Below are 15877 nucleotides of genomic sequence, written 5' to 3'. Positions count from 1 at the left end.
TTTACAAAGTTTTAACCCCAGAGACTAACCTCAGAGGGTTTCACACTTTGAAGAGTTTTCCATCTGAAAAATTAGAGAAAGAGAGAAAGAAGTGTGTGTGAGAGAGAGAGAGAAAGAGAGAGTGAGAGTGAGAAAGAGAGAGAGAGGGAAGAGAGAGAGAGTTAGTAAGAGAGAGGGAGCGAGAGAGAGAGAGAGAGAGAGAGAGAGAGAGAGAGAGAGAGAGAGAGAGAGAGAGAGAGAGAGAGAGAGAGAGAGAGAGGAGGGAGGAAAAATCTCTGACACATCTTTGAGACAGAAGTAGGGAGGTCTACATGTGCTGAATTAGTAATTTGCAGACATAGAGAGGGAGTGTATCTATCTCAGCCAGCCAAGTCTGGGGAGGGGGAATAACAGAGAGAGACCGTAACGGCTGACAGTGAGTGTATCACCTGATTTACACAGTCACAGAGGGAGGCAGGGAAATGCATTACACTGTTTACATACATCCAAACCCCCTCTACTCACAAAAACGATTACCCCGCCCTGACTCATCTCTGTGAAATGGAATCCTACCTGGAGTAAAAACAGCGGCAGATGCATTGGCAAGAAAAAATGTATGCAGTATGCACATCCCGAAAAATACTCTAATTTAAACTAGAGGGAGTATATCATAATATGATTGTTTAAATTGATGTTTTCTTACTTTCTTTTCTCCTTGTCAATACTTGAAAAACAATGCGTTCCTGTTGTCCGTGAACATAAAAGGGGGTGATGTTGACACGCGCAGCCATTGTCTGTTCTCTCTTCCAGCAGCACTAGGCATAATCATCCATCTCATTGTCTAGCGAAATCAGAATGTCTTTTTAGGGTTCACGTGCAAAAAAACACACAAAAAAACAAGCTAAAACAAAATACATGACGACTAACCTACGATGTCAACTGTGAACAAAATGGATGCATTCAAACAAAGGTCTCTGATTTCGTGGCTTTGATCAAACCATCAAACCAGACATTTCTGCTCCCTTATCATTTGGTATCCCCTACCCACCACCCCACCACACCAAATGAGGTTTAGATACAGAGACCAAGCCATGGTTTCCTAATAGATTTATCCCTTAATAGCAGTGATGCTGCCGCCATTTATCCGGCTTGCAAAGCCGCACAATGCAGGAGTGCTGAATGGCACGGGCAATTACAGTGCATGTGTGCAGCCAGCCTCGACTCCCCTAGCAGTACTCCAGGCCCTTGGTATAACCCTAGCAGTACTCCAGGCCCTAGTTATAACCCTAGCAGTACTCCAGGCCCTAGCTATAACCCTAGCAGTACTCCAGGCCCTAGTTATAACCCTAGCAGTACTCCAGGCCCTTGCTATAACCCTAGCAGTACTCCAGGCCCTAGTTATAACCCTAGCAGTACTCCAGGCCCTAGTTATAACCCTAGCAGTACTCCAGGCCCTAGTTATAACCCTAGCAGTACTCCAGGCCCTTGCTATAACCCTAGCAGTACTCCAGGCCCTAGTTATAACCCTAGCAGTACTCCAGGCCCTAGTTATAACCCTAGCAGTACTCCAGGCCCTAGTTATAACCCTAGCAGTACTCCAGGCCCTAGTTATAACCCTAGCAGTACTCCAGGCCCTAGTTATAACCCTAGCAGTACTCCGGGCCCTAGTTATAAACCTAGCAGTACTCCAGGCCCTAGTTATAACCCTAGCAGTACTCCAGGCCCTTGCTATAACCCAGACAATGCATTCCTGTTTTCCGTGAACATAAAAGGGGGAGATGTTGACACGCGCAGCCATTGTCTGTTCTCTCTTCCAGCAGCACTAGGCATAATCATCCATCTCATTGTCTAGCGAAATCAGAATGTATTTTTAGGGTTCACGTGCAAAAAAACACACAAAAAAACAAGCTAAAACAAAATACATGACGACTAACCTACGATGTCAACTATAAACAAAATGGATGCATTCAAACAAAGGTCTCTGATTTCGTGGCTTTGATCAAACCATCAAACCAGACATTTCTGCTCCCTTATCATTTGGTATCCCCTACCCACCACCCCACCACACCAAATGAGGTTTAGATACAGAGACCAAGCCATGGTTTCCTAATAGATTTATCCCTTAATAGCAGTGATGCTGCCGCCATTTATCCGGCTTGCAAAGCCGCACAATGCAGAAGTGCTGAATGGCACGGGCAATTACAGTGCATGTGTGCAGCCAGCCAGCCTCCACTCCCCCCCATTTTAAAGCAGGCCTTCATAATGTGAGCAACATGACCGCATGCACTCTGCTCTTTGCCGGAGCCCAGGTGGTTGCCGTGGCAACGTGTTTTTCTTTTTGACTTACCCTAACATTTTATTGCCCGTCATTATGTATCATTAAAAACATACATATTAATGTAAAACGTAGGGGTGATGGGGGTTAAGGGGAGAGGGGGATAAGATGAGATGAATTAGGGCGCAACAACCAACAGAAGGAAGAGAACAACACCTGACAAAGGGCCTTTGAGGATTTCTAAGAGTTTTTTGTTTTTTTACTAAATAAATCAAATAAATAAGTGGTAAATAAAAGCATCATAAGCTAAAACATTTGTTATTTTTCTTGGGGTTGCATCCTGTGCATTAGAAAATAAGGGCTAGGCCCTTGCTATAACCCTAGCAGTACTCCAGGCCCTAGTTATAACCCTAGCAGTACTCCAGGCCCTAGTTATAACCCTAGCAGTACTCCAGGCCCTTGCTATAACCCTAGCAGTACTCCAGGCCCTAGTTATAACCCTAGCAGTACTCCAGGCCCTAGTTATAACCCTAGCAGTACTCCAGGCCCTAGTTATAACCCTAGCAGTACTCCAGGCCCTAGTTATAACCCTAGCAGTACTCCAGGCCCTAGTTATAACCCTAGCAGTACTCCAGGCCCTAGTTATAACCCTAGCAGTACTCCAGGTCGTTGTTATAACCAACCTATAACTATGCATAAAGCCTGGAGTTTTTCCTGGTCTGGGCCTGTATTCACAAAGCTTTGTGAGACAGTTAAAAGGCCAAACTGATCCTAAATCAGCACACGTACTCTGATACGCTTTGTGATACAAGCCCTGGTCGTCTATCCACCATACCCACCCATCTTTCTTCTGGTCCACCACCCCAGCCAGCAGTGAGGTGGCCTCGTCAGATAGCCTGATGTCAGTGTGTGCATGGAGAAACCGGGCCACAAAGTCCTCCGGAGACATGAAGGCCTCATCGTTCTTCTGGATGCTGGCATACTGCAACAGCAAACACACACACAAACAGGCATGCACACACACAGAGAGACAGACAGAACCCCTCATTGATTTGTTAATAAATTATCTATTGGTTGAGGAAGACACTGACGCTGACTGTTTCAATCCTTTGGGCAGACACCTAACTTGAGATCATTCACACGTAACTCAAGACTTTAATAGGCATAAATCATGCATTGATGTCAATGGTAGAAATTCAAGTTGTGTGCAGGGATCTCAAGTTAGGATTCAGACCTCAATGGAGAAAACCATAAATGCACTATTGACTCTTGTTTTTGTAACTTGAACCAGAAGAAGCCTACAAATAAATGCTATATTGGCAATGGCTTTCCAGTACATGAAGTTGGCTTGTATACAGTGTACTAAGGAAATGTTGTAGATCCATAGGCAAATTGATTCTTACATAACTGACCTTTAAGAAAATAGCTTTCAGCTCAGTAGGATCAGCCCTCTTTTGTCCCTTGAGAAAGAAATGACATCAAAGACCACACATTATAATCACATAATAAACAATCAAGGTCTCATCATCACAATATTGTGGTAATAACTTGATAATAATACACTTATTTAATTTACAATTCTATTGAAGCCCTCATTAAAGCCCTCTTGGGTTTCCAACTTCACCTGCACACCATTTTACCTTGTTTTTATCTGCACTGTTTGTAACATGTCTTTTTTGTGCGAATAAATACAAATACAAAATAAATAAATCGATAGGCCTATAGGCATAGGCTACTAGGTGTCACGACTTCCTCCGAAGCTGCCACCTCTCCTTGTTCGGGCAGGCTTCGGCGTTCGTGTGTGATTGTTTATTGTGGAAGAGAGAGAAGCTTGGTGGAGCTCCGTGTATTTTGTATCGCCAGGAATATTCCCCGTGTGTTTTTACGCATTACTGCGTAACTCTGTGGTTCAGAATAAATCCTGTTATGCGGATCGGGTTCTTCAGGTCGTCCAACACCTGGAGAGAGAGGACCCGATCTTTCGGGACCAGCTGAGCGACCGGATCCAGCCACCCACACCCCAGCACCCAGAGGGATTCACATATCTCGACCACGGGATTTTGACGGGACAGCTGCCCTATGTCAGGGATTCCTCCTACAAATGGAATTATACTTCTCGACCATCAGCCCGGCTGAAGGTGTCCGCCCTCGTCTCCTGTCTCTTGGGGAAAGGCCTGGAGTGGGCCAACGCGGTCTGGAGTGAAGGAAAAGTCGCGTTGGACAACTACGGGGAGATCGCTCGCCTCTTTCGGGCCGTCTCCAATCACACGCCCGAGGGTAGAGAGGCGGGCGAGCGGCTGGTACACCTGAGGCAGGGGACGAGGACCGCGCAGGACTTCGCCCTGGAGTTTCGTACTCTAGCGGCTGGGTCCGGGTGGAACGAGCGGAACCCTCATCGAGTCCAATTGGTGGACATGGCCATCCAGTTGGACAACCTGCTGGCTTCTAGAGTACGTCCTGGAAGGGGCCTGCCCGTTCTACCCCCCCCCCCCCGCCCCCCAACCCGGATCACGAGATGATGGAGCTGGGTGGAGCGGCGATCCGGGAGAGCGGAGGACGACAGCGCCAGTGTCACTCTTGTGGCACGGGAGGACATTCTGCTGCACGCTGTCGTCTGCGTTCTTTTGGGTCTGGAGGCGGCAGGCAGGGCACTCTCGCGTCACAGCAGGTATCGAACACCCACACTCGTTCAGAGCCCTCTCCTGCGCACTGTACCCTACACATCCACTTTCCTGATTACACGGTAGTTCCCCAGTGTAAGGCTCTGGTCGATTCAGGCGCAGCTGGGATCTTTATGTACAGGTCATTTGCACATAGTCTAGGCATTACATTGGTTCCCCTATCCATTCCACTCCCCATCAGAGCACTTGACAGTCAACCATTAGGGTCCGGGTTCGTTAGGGACGTTACAGCACCAGTCACTATGGTTACACACTAGACTCATCGAGAGCAAGTCACTTGAGTCTCATGATTTCCCTGTTGTGTTAGGTCTTCCCTGGTTAGCACTACACAACCCCACCTTTTCATGGCCACAGAGGGTTCTCACAGGGTGGTCGCGAGAGTGTCAGGGTAGGTGTCTATGTGTTTCCGTTGGTGCAACTATGGTGGAAAGTCAAGACACTACCTGTCACGCCCTGGCTCTGGGGACGCTTGTATGTTTAGCCAGGGTGTGAGTGTTCTTTGTGGTGTTCTAGTTTTGTGTTTCTAGGGTGTTCTAGTTATTGTGTTTCTATGTTGGCCAGAGTGGTTCTCAATCAGAGGCAACGAGTGTCAGCTGTTGCTGGTTGTCTCTGATTGGGAACCATATTTAAACAGTCTGTTTTTCCACAGTATTTGTGGGATCTTGTTCCTGTTGTAGGTTTGTGTTTTGCACCTTTGGACGTCACGTTATCGTTTGTTGTTTTGTTCGTGTTTTTCATTCTAGTTAATAAAAGCATGTTCGCAAATAACGCTGCGCCTTGGTCCTCTGTATACGACGATCGTGACAGAAGATCCCACCAAAACTGGACCAAGCAGCGTGTCCAGGAGCCATCGCCAGGGGAATCTCTAGCGGATCTCCGTTGCAACCTCGACTGGGTCAAGCCAAGTGAAGAGCAGAGAGGTTGGACTTGGGAGCAGTGGAGGAAGAGTCTCGACTGGGCCAAGCCAAGTGAAGAACAGAGAGGGTGGACTTGGGAGCAGTGGAGGAAGAGTCTCGACTGGGCCAAGCCAAGTGAAGAGCAGAGAGGTTGGACTTTGGAGCAGTGGGGTGAGAGTCTGGCGAGAGATAGGGAGGCCTGGTCCACGGGGAGGAGAGACACCCAGAATTTTTTTAGGGGGGGGGGGCTCACGCCGTGGACGACGGGGCAGCAGGAGGCCGCAATAGAGCGGTCCAGCGGGTTGGCAGAGGAATTCGCCAGGTTACGGGGGCCGCTGGTCACAAAGGGGAAGGAAAGTGTAGAGGCAAGGCGAGAGGTACTGGGGTGTGTTACCAGTCCGGTCCGGCCCGTTCCTGATCCCCGCGTAGGGCCAGTGGTGTGTGTCCCCAGTACGGTCCGGCCTGTTCCTGTCCCTCGCACCGAGCCTGTGGTGCGCGTCGCCAACCCAGTCCGGCCTGTTCCTGCTCCCCGCACCAAGCCTATGGTGCGCGTCGCCAGCCCGGCCCGGCCTGTTCCTGCTCCCCGCACCAAGCCAATGGTGCGCGTCGCCAGCCCGGCCCGGCCTGTTCCTGCTCCCCGCACCAACCCTATGGTGCGCGTCGCCAGCCCGGCCCGGCCTGTTCCTGCTCCCCGCACCAAGCCAATGGTGCGCGTCGCCAGCCCGGCCCGGCCTGTTCCTGCTCCCCGCACCAAGCCAATGGTGCGCATCGCCAGCCCGGCCCGGTCCATTCCTGCTCTCCGCACCAAGTCAGTGGTGCGCGTCGTCAGCCCGGTCCGGCCCGCTCCTGCTACCCGCACCAAGCCTATGGTGCGCGTCGCCAGCCCGTCCGGCCCGTTCCTGCTCCCGCACCAGGCCAATGGTGCGCGTCGCCAACCCGGCCCGGCCTGTTCCTGCTCCCCGCACCAAGCCAATGGTGCGCGTCGCCAGCCCGGCTCGGCCTGTTCCTGCTCCCCACACCAAGCCAGTGGTGTGCGTCGTCAGTCCGGCACAGCTTGTGCCTGTTCCACCGGTGCCTGGTCCGGCACCGGTCAGCTGCTCCACGCCGGAGCTAGAGCAATCCGCTCCACCAGTGTTCAGTCCAGCTCCGGCCAGCAGGGCCAGACCGGACCAGGGGTACTGTGGGGGGTTAGAGAGGGAGTGGGGATCATGCCCGGAGCCGGATCCGCCGCCAAGGCGGAGTGTCCACCCGGTCCCTCCCCTGTGGTGTTCTGTTGGCGCGGTCGGAGTCCGCGCCTTTGGGGGGGGGTACTGTCACGCCCTGGCTCTGGGGACGCTTGTATGTTGAGCCAGGGTGTGAGTGTTCTTTGTGGTGTTCTAGTTTTGTGTTTCTATGTTGGCCAGAGTGGTTCTCAATCAGAGGCAACGAGTGTCAGCTGTTGCTGGTTGTCTATGATTGGGAACCATATTTAAACAGTCTGTTTTTCCACAGTATTTGTGGGATCTTGTTCCTGTTGTAGGTTTGTGTTTTACACTTTTGGACGTCACGTTATCGTTTGTTGTTTTGTTCGTTGTCACTGTGGGATGCTAGTTCGTTTTTGTCTCTCTGTTCGGTGTAGTAGAGAGCTCCGCACTTTTGTGCCTTTGTATGTACTTTACCGGTGTGCGTAAAGTTCGCTTGCCTGCCAGGTTGTATGTAGCCGTGTTTGGCTTGTTCTTTTTTGTCTTCACTAAAGACGTCAGTACGAAGCCTCTGTGTGTCCTGCGCTTGATTCCACACCACTTCTACACTCAACTGTGACACTACCTCCACCGTGCGCATTCCCCATGAATACCTCGATTTGGCGAACGCGTTTTCCAAAACGCAGGCGACCAAATTACCACCTCAACGGGCGGGGCATTGCGCGATAATCCTCCGGGTAGACGATGTGCCTCCCAGGAGTCATGTGTATCCCCTGTCGCAGGCTGAAACGGAGGCGATGGAGACATACGTCTCCGAGTCCCTACGCCAGGGGTTCATACGTCCCTCCACTTCGCCCGCCTCCTCAAGTTTCTTTTTTTGTGAAGAAGAAAGACGGAGGTCTGCGCCCTTGCATTGATTACCGAGCACTGAACAAGGGGACAATACGTTATAGTTATCCTCTACCACTCATTCCATCTGTGATCAAGTCAATGCATGGGGCGCGCTTCTTCACAAAATTAGATCTCCGGAGTGCGTACAACTTGGTGCGTGTCCGAGAGGGGGACGAGTGGAAGACATCATTCAGCACAACCACAGGGCATTACAAATACCTGGTGATGCCTTACGGTTTGATGAATGCTCCATCCGTCTTCCAGTCCTTTGTGAACAAGGTGTTTCGGGACATGCTTGGTCGCGGTGTAGTGGTCTACATTGATGACATTCTGGTGTATTCTGCTATGCGCGCCGAGCATGTGTCCCTGGTTCGCAAAGTGCTGGCCCGACTGTTGGAACATGACCTTTATGCCAAAAGTGTCTGTTTTTCCAACAGTCCGTCTCTTTCCTCGGATTACCACCTCAGGTGTGGAGATGGAGGGAGATCGCATTTCAGCCGTGCGTAATTGCCCGACTCCAATCACGGATAAGGAGGTGCAGCGCTTTATTGGCTTTGCCAACTAATATCGGAGGTTTATCCGGGGCTTTGGCAAGGTTGCAGCTCCCATCACATCACTGTTGAAGGGTGGGCCATCCCGGCTCCGCTGGTCTGCTGAGGCTGACAAGGCCTTCAGTAACCTGAGGGTTTTGCTCACCTCAGCTCCGGTACTGGCCCATCCCAATCCATCATTATCGTTCGTAGTGGAGGTAGATGCGTCCGAGGTAGGGATAGGCGCTGTCCTTCCTCAACGCTCGGGCAAGCCACCCAAGCTCCGCCCCTGTGCCTTCTTCTCCAAGAAGCTCAGCCCGGCGGAGCAAAACTACGACGTTGGTTATCGGGAGCTTATTGATTTGACCCTATCTTACATCTCGGGTACGAAGAACGTGAAGGCAGACGCACTGTCACGACTGTACGACCCAGAGGAGAGGCCCATAGACAACACCCCTATACTCCCGGCCTCCTGCATAGTGGCGCCGGTAGTATGGGCGATGGACGCGGACATAGAGTGGGCGTTACGCACAGAGCCATCTCCACCTCAGTGTCCAGCTGGGCTGCAGTACGTGCCTTCTCTTGTCAGTGACCATCTGATCTATTGGGCACACACGTCCCCCTCCTCTGGTCACCCAGGTATCGGTCGTACAGTGCGCTGCCTGACCGGAAAGTACTGGTGGCCTACCTTGGCTAAGGACGTGAGGGTGTACAGTGAGGGAAAAGAAATGACAAAGAAATTATCAGTCTATAATTTTAATGGTAGGTTTATTTGAACAGTGAGAGACAGAATAACAACAAAAAAATCCAGAAAAACGCATGTCAAAAATGTTATAAATTGATTTGCATTTTAATGAGGGAAATAAGTATTTGACCCCCTCTCAATCAGAAAGATTTCTGGCTCCCAGGTGTCTTTTATACAGGTAACGAGCTGAGATTAGGAGCACACTCTTAAAGGGAGTGCTCCTAATCTCAGTTTGTTACCTGTATAAAAGACACCTGTCCACAGAAGCAATCAATCAATCAGATTCCAAACTATCCACCATGGCCAAGACCAAAGAGCTCTCCAAGGATGTCAGGGACAAGATTGTAGACATATACAAGGCTGGAATGGGCTACAAGACCATCGCCAAGCAGCTTGGTGAGAAGGTGACAACAGTTGGTGCGATTATTCGCAAATGGAAGAAACACAAAATAACTGTCAATCTCCCTCGGCCTGGGGCTCCATGCAAGATCTCACCTCGTGGAGTTGCAATGATCATGAGAACGGTGAGGAATCAGCCCAGAACTACACGGGAGGATCTTGTCAATGATCTCAAGGCAGCTGGGACCATAGTCACCAAGAAAACAATTGGTAACACACTACGCCGTGAAGGACTGAAATCCTGCAGTGCCCGCAAGGTCCCCCTGCTCAAGAAAGCACATATACATGCCCGTCTGAAGTTTGCCAATGAACATCTGAATGATTCAGAGGGGAACTGGGTGAAAGTGTTGTGGTCAGATGAGACCAAAATCGAGCCCTTTGGCATCAACTCAACTCGCCGTGTTTGGAGGAGGAGGAATGCTGCATATGACCCCAAGAACACCATCCCCACCGTCAAACATGGAGGTGGAAACATTATGCTTTGGGGGTGTTTTTCTGCTAAGGGGCCAGGACAACTTCACCGCATCAAAGGGACGATGGACGGGGCCATGTACCGTCAAATATTGGGTGAGAACCTCCTTCCCTCAGCCAGGGCATTGAAAATGGGTCGTGGATGGGTATTCCAGCATGACAATGACCCAAAACACATGGCCAAGGCAACAAAGGAGTGGCTCAAGAAGAAGCACATTAAGGTCCTGGAGTGGCCTAGCCAATCTCCAGACCTTAATCCCATAGAAAATCTGTGGAGGGAGCTGAAGGTTCGAGTTGCCAAACGTCAGCCTCAAACCTTAATGACTTGGAGAAAATCTGCAAAGAGGAGTGGGACAAAATCCCTCCTAAGATGTGTGCAAACCTGGTGGCCAACTACAAGAAACGTCTGACCTCTGTGATTGCCAACAAGGGTTTTGCCACCAAGTACTAAGTCATGTTTTGCAGAGGGGTCAAATACTTATTTCCCTCATTAAAATGCAAATCAATTTATAACATTTTTGACATGCGTTTTTCTGGATTTTGTTGTTGTTATTCTGTCTCTCACTGTTCAAATAAACCTACCATTAAAATTATAGACTGATAATTTCTTTGTCAGTGGGCAAACGTAAAAAATCAGCAGGGGCTCAAACATTTTTTTCCCTCACTGTATGTGTATGTGGAGAAGCTCATGTAGCATGATGCTAACCAAGGTTACCAGGCTACAGCCTGCTTTAAATCAAAGACATGCTAATCAGCCGGCTGCACGGGACGTGGGGAAAGGGAGGGACAGAGACCACCGGTTTCACTGACAGGTTGGTCTGATAACCGGCTTCCGCATAGTGCATCACAGGGAAAGGATGCATCCCATTACAACCTTGACTTCTGCAAGCAGCCCCGTCCTCCTACACTGTAATGCCCCAATGTCATTGCCACTGGCTAATGTAAACCTCGAACATCCTCTTAGCAGGCTAACGAGTAGCTAGCTGGCTAGCCATCTATCAATAGATGGGTGAGGAAGTCAGTGTTTGAGAAACTCGCGCCTGGGTTCGAAGGTGTCGTTGTCTATTCCGACATTGTCTAGTTCACCTACTGACAAAAACGTTTTTTTTTCTCTCGGAAAAGGTGAGCTTACCTTTGCAGCCATAGCAAGATTACTGTCAACCAACAAAGCCCACTCTGACCAAGCAAACCCGGTCATTTCCTTTTGCGTGACGACGTTCCCATGGAAATCACGCGCGGTTGTCTGCAGTGAGAGAGGAGATCAAGGCGGCTAAAGTGTTCACGTGGTATGGAGCGGTAGAGAGGTAGTCAGTGGCAGACATCGTCATGTAACCATCCATATTACTATTCATGAACAGACTTGTTACTACACAGGTATTAGAGTAAGGTGTTGTCAATCATTCCTTATTTCAAAGTTCTCTGTCTTTATTATGAAGCTCATCATCATCATCATAAGATCTCTGGATCCTCCCAGTACACCTATACTAGGCTATAACTGACATTGGCCCTATGCCTACACAAAATATGATGCATTTAGTTAAACATGATCTGATACTATTCATTTTGGTAATAGGCGTATGCACCTTTCCTGGCTGTCATTGAGTGAAGACTGTAAAAACATTAATGTTGCATCCATATCTATGTACGTACAATGCCTTCAGAAAGTATTCACACCCCTTGACATTTTATACATTTTGTTGTGTTACAGCCATAATTTAAAATTGATTCAATTAAGATGGTGTGTCACTGGCCTACACACAATACCCCATAATGTCAAAGTGGAATTATGTTTTTAGAAATTATTACAAATAAATAGAAAATGAAAAGATTAAATGTCTTGAGTCAACCCCTTTGTTATGGCAAGCCTAAATACGTTCAGGAAGAAAACATGTGCTTAACAAGTCACATAATAAATTGCATGCAATAATAGTGTTTAACATGATTTTTGAAAGACTACCTCATCTCTGTACCCCACACATACAACTATCTGTAAGGTCCCTCAGTCTAGCAGTAAATTTCAAACACAGATTCAACCACAAAGATGAGGGAGGTTTTCCAATGCCTAGCAAAGAAGGGCACCTATTGGTAGGTAGGTAAAAAATCAAAAAGCAGACATTGAATAGCTCTTTGAGCAAGGTGAAGTTATTAATTACACTTTGGATGAACTTTATGTCCTGAATAAAAAACGTTATGTTTGGTGCAAATCCAATACAACACATCACTGAGTACCACTCTTAATATTTTTAAGCATGGTGGTTTCTGCATCATGTAATGGGTATGCTTGTCATCGGCAATGACTAGGGAGTTTTTTAGGATAAAAATAAACGGAATAGAGCTAAGCACAGGCAAATTCCTAGAGGAAAACCTGGTTCAGTCTGCTTTCAACAGACACTGGGACACAAATTCACCTTTCAGCAGGACAATAACCTAAAACACAAGGCCAAATATACACTGGAGTTGCTTACCAAGACAACATTTAATGTTTCTTAGTGGCCTAGTTACAGTTTTACCTTAAATCAGCTTGAAAATCTATGGCAAGACTTGAAAATAGCTATCTAGCAATAACCATCAACCAATCTGACAGAGCTTGAAGAATTTTAAAAAGAATAATGTGCAAATATTGTACAATACATGTGTGCAAAGCTCTTAGAGACTTACCCAGAAAGACTCACAGCTGTAATCGCTGCCAAAGGTGATTCTAACATGTATTGGGTTGTGAATACTTATGTAAATAAGATATTTCTGTATTTCACTATCAATAAATTAGCACAAAATTCTAAAAACATGTTTTTACTTTGTCATTATGGGGTAATGTGTGTAGATGTGCGAGAGAAAACATCTATTTAATCAGTTTTTAATTCAGGCTGTAACACATAAATGTGGAATGTCAAGGGGTATGCATACTTTCTGAAGGCACTATTGTAATGGTCTTTTATGTTTCTCCAGTGAGTAGAGCAGGTCTTCAATTATTTTCAACATCAGACATATAGCTTCTGAGAAAGAACCTCTCCTATAGATCTAAGGCAGAAAAGGGGCATTTATGGAAGAGAGCATACAAGGTTTCTCCTCCTCTTCCTCACAGTAAATGGTTTCGCTACTTTATTTCTAGCCATTCCATCCCTCCATCTATGCTTTGTGTCAGGGGGAGAGAAAGAGAGAGAGGGAGAGAGAGAGAATTACATGACTACAAAAGCAAAGGTTAACATTACTCACAGCATAAAAACAATTTAAAAGGGAGCAAAGGGCCCTAATGGCACATGGTCTTCAAAGAAAATGCATTTTGCGCTTAAAATAATTCATAGCTTTTTGCCGGTGGCTTTTCGGATTCCCGATCACCAGCATGAACCACTATATTTTTCTCAGCAGGCCGTCTGCTCCTCTCAAAATGGCCTTCACCAGGGCATATCCCACATCCCTCCCAAATATTGATGGCACTCAGTTGATCGTTTATTGGAAAAATGGCTGTGAGTAACATTTGAGGAGCTAATGCAATCTCATAACCGGTATTACATTTGGTTGTAGGACAATATTTGAGAAGATTTAAACATGAATGATTTGGTCCTTTGACACGGCATTACCTGTCTCTGTCACTTTTGTATTAAATTACTTATTTGTGTCATTTACTATAGGTAGTACACAGAGGTGTGTTATAGCTGGTTGCGGTTATGATTTGCAACATTTGTGAGCTGTGAGACCTTGCTGTTTTGTATATAGGCCTACATCCACTCTTTGTTCATGTGAAAATAACTGATCTATAATCGAATTGTGAGGGATTTACATGAGAAATAGGCCCTTTGGCCTTGCTCTAAATCATTAAATTCCCTGGTCTGGTTTCCCTGTTTTATTTTTAGGAACAGAATTGCATGACAAAAACAAATCCAAAAGCCCAACTGAACCACGGATGTGGTCCTCGTCCAAGGTCCCATGAGTGATTGAATAATGGGGATAAACTCTGGAACCTCTGAATCCTCCTGGCCTGGGGGTGTCACCTCTCCCGGCCTCTCAGTCCCAGAGGACCCACGCGTCCTAACGGAATGAGCGATGAGTGACGGACGACCATCTTCTAATTTTAACCATCTAAACACAGTGTTTCAAAAATAGACCCAGAGTTCTAAACAAATTATTATACCACTTTGGGCCTCTCCACCGACCACACAGTCCCTATTAACGGTCAATAACTGGACCCTAGAGGTCAAAGGGGGTTAAAGACTTTCTATTAAAAGTAACAGAGGCAAGGGGATGTGTTCTTAAAAAGTTGTCTTGTGTTTGAAATGCTGACAGGTTAATGGTAGCCTCTAAAATAGCGCTGTAAATGACCGGTTTGGTCTTACTTATTGCCGTCATATGTCAGTCACTCAAAGGTATTTTTATTTATCTTTAAGTGGATTCACATAGTTTGGGTTTTTTAAGTCACTTGTTGAAGACTTTATTCTTTTTTTGTCTCTCCCTTGTGTTTTTCTCTTGTACGATGTGACTTGGATTGTATTTTTAGGATGAAAGATGTCATGGAAGATCAGAGGGGAGTGTGGTGGATGTGGTCATGTGGACTTTGTTGACCTGAAGGAAAGGGTCACCTTCCGGCAGCAGCTTCACAGTTTTTCATTAATGAAGTTATAGAACCATTTTCGGTACCCCTGACTGGCCTCTGGATATACATATAAATCATCACATTATCACAATCTCTACCAGTCAGGGCTTACATAGCCTACCTCATACAAAATAATACCATAATACTTTTTGTTAAAGGCCCAGCGCAGTCAAAAACGTGATTTTGCTGTGTTTTATATACACTTTCACACTATGATTATGATAATGCCCTTTTAGTGTAAGAGCTGTTTGAAAAGACCGCCTGAAATTTCAGGCTGTTTTGGTGGGATGGAGTTTTGGTCTGCCTGGTGACATCACCAGGTGGTAAAGTAGTTAATAGACCAATAAGAAACAGAGAGTTCCAAAACACTCTGCCAATAACAGCTAGTTTTCAGTTTCCCTCTCCCTAGTCAGACCACTCCCAGACAGTCCTAGCAAAATTCTTGCTTGAGAAATTGCTCTTTGCTAAGAAGCAATTTTTTCTTCTTTTGGGCCATTTTAATTGTAAACAATCACAGTAAGATACTTAATTGTTACCCAGAAATGATTTGATATTAAGATACAAACGGCTGCACTGGACCTTTAAAGAGAATATTCAAGTCCAGATGAATTTGTCCAAGGCCTTTCAGCATATAGCCTAGCCTATTATCACAGGACAAAGTTTTTTAAAACCCTCTGTAAGCCAAGGCCTCACCAGTTCCAGTTGTGTTAGCTATGTGACACACAATGCAAAAGTCAAGTGTCTGCAAACAACTAATCCTTGCATTGCGCAACAACAAACCCTGCGAACCAACAGCCTGCCAAAATAGGTTTTATATAACATTTTGTTGGACCAAACCACAATACAAACAAAGTTCAATGTGTGGATGGGAGGACTGAGGGAGACAAATGTGCTTCGCATTAAAAGAAGAATATGATTAGAATAGCCATTTGAAGGCATTTTATGTAATTACATATTTTATAATGGTTATAAAATTAAATTACATCTAAAAACACATTTAAGATGAGAACAGGATCTACATTGTATATTGAATCTCAAAACATTCATCGATATGTGCAATAATTTGGTCTCCCAAAGTATAAGTACATGGTTTTCTGCCTATCAACCAACAATGTATCTCTTCATCTGTCTCCATATCTATCCAATCAGGGGGATGTCAAACACAATGCAGGAACATCATCAGTAACATGGGGTGCTTTAAAGTGGCACCGCTGTAAAGATCGTACCTGTAATAGACCATG

The 15877-nt window shown here is 46.7% G+C and overlaps 1 protein-coding gene across 1 annotated transcript in view; it reads right to left on the bottom strand.

The window, feature by feature from the left end:
- LOC121585868 (calcium-binding mitochondrial carrier protein Aralar2) overlaps positions 1-11271 on the bottom strand; it is a 93442-nt gene extending 82171 nt beyond the window's left edge. The window contains exons 1-3 of the mRNA XM_041902153.2: positions 11181-11271; positions 3667-3714; positions 3094-3236 (exon numbers count right to left, since the gene is read on the bottom strand). Of these exons, the coding sequence (XP_041758087.2) occupies positions 3094-3236; positions 3667-3714; positions 11181-11246 (257 nt within the window). The 5' untranslated portion in view covers positions 11247-11271. The remainder of the gene's footprint in view (positions 1-3093; positions 3237-3666; positions 3715-11180) is intronic.
- Between the last annotated feature and the right edge of the window lie 4606 nt (positions 11272-15877).

The sequence above is a fragment of the Coregonus clupeaformis genome, chromosome 17 (assembly GCF_020615455.1).
Source record: "Coregonus clupeaformis isolate EN_2021a chromosome 17, ASM2061545v1, whole genome shotgun sequence".
Lineage (NCBI taxonomy): Eukaryota > Metazoa > Chordata > Actinopteri > Salmoniformes > Salmonidae > Coregonus > Coregonus clupeaformis.
Note: the sequence above shows the minus strand (reverse complement) of the source record. Positions and strands in the feature narration are given on the sequence as shown.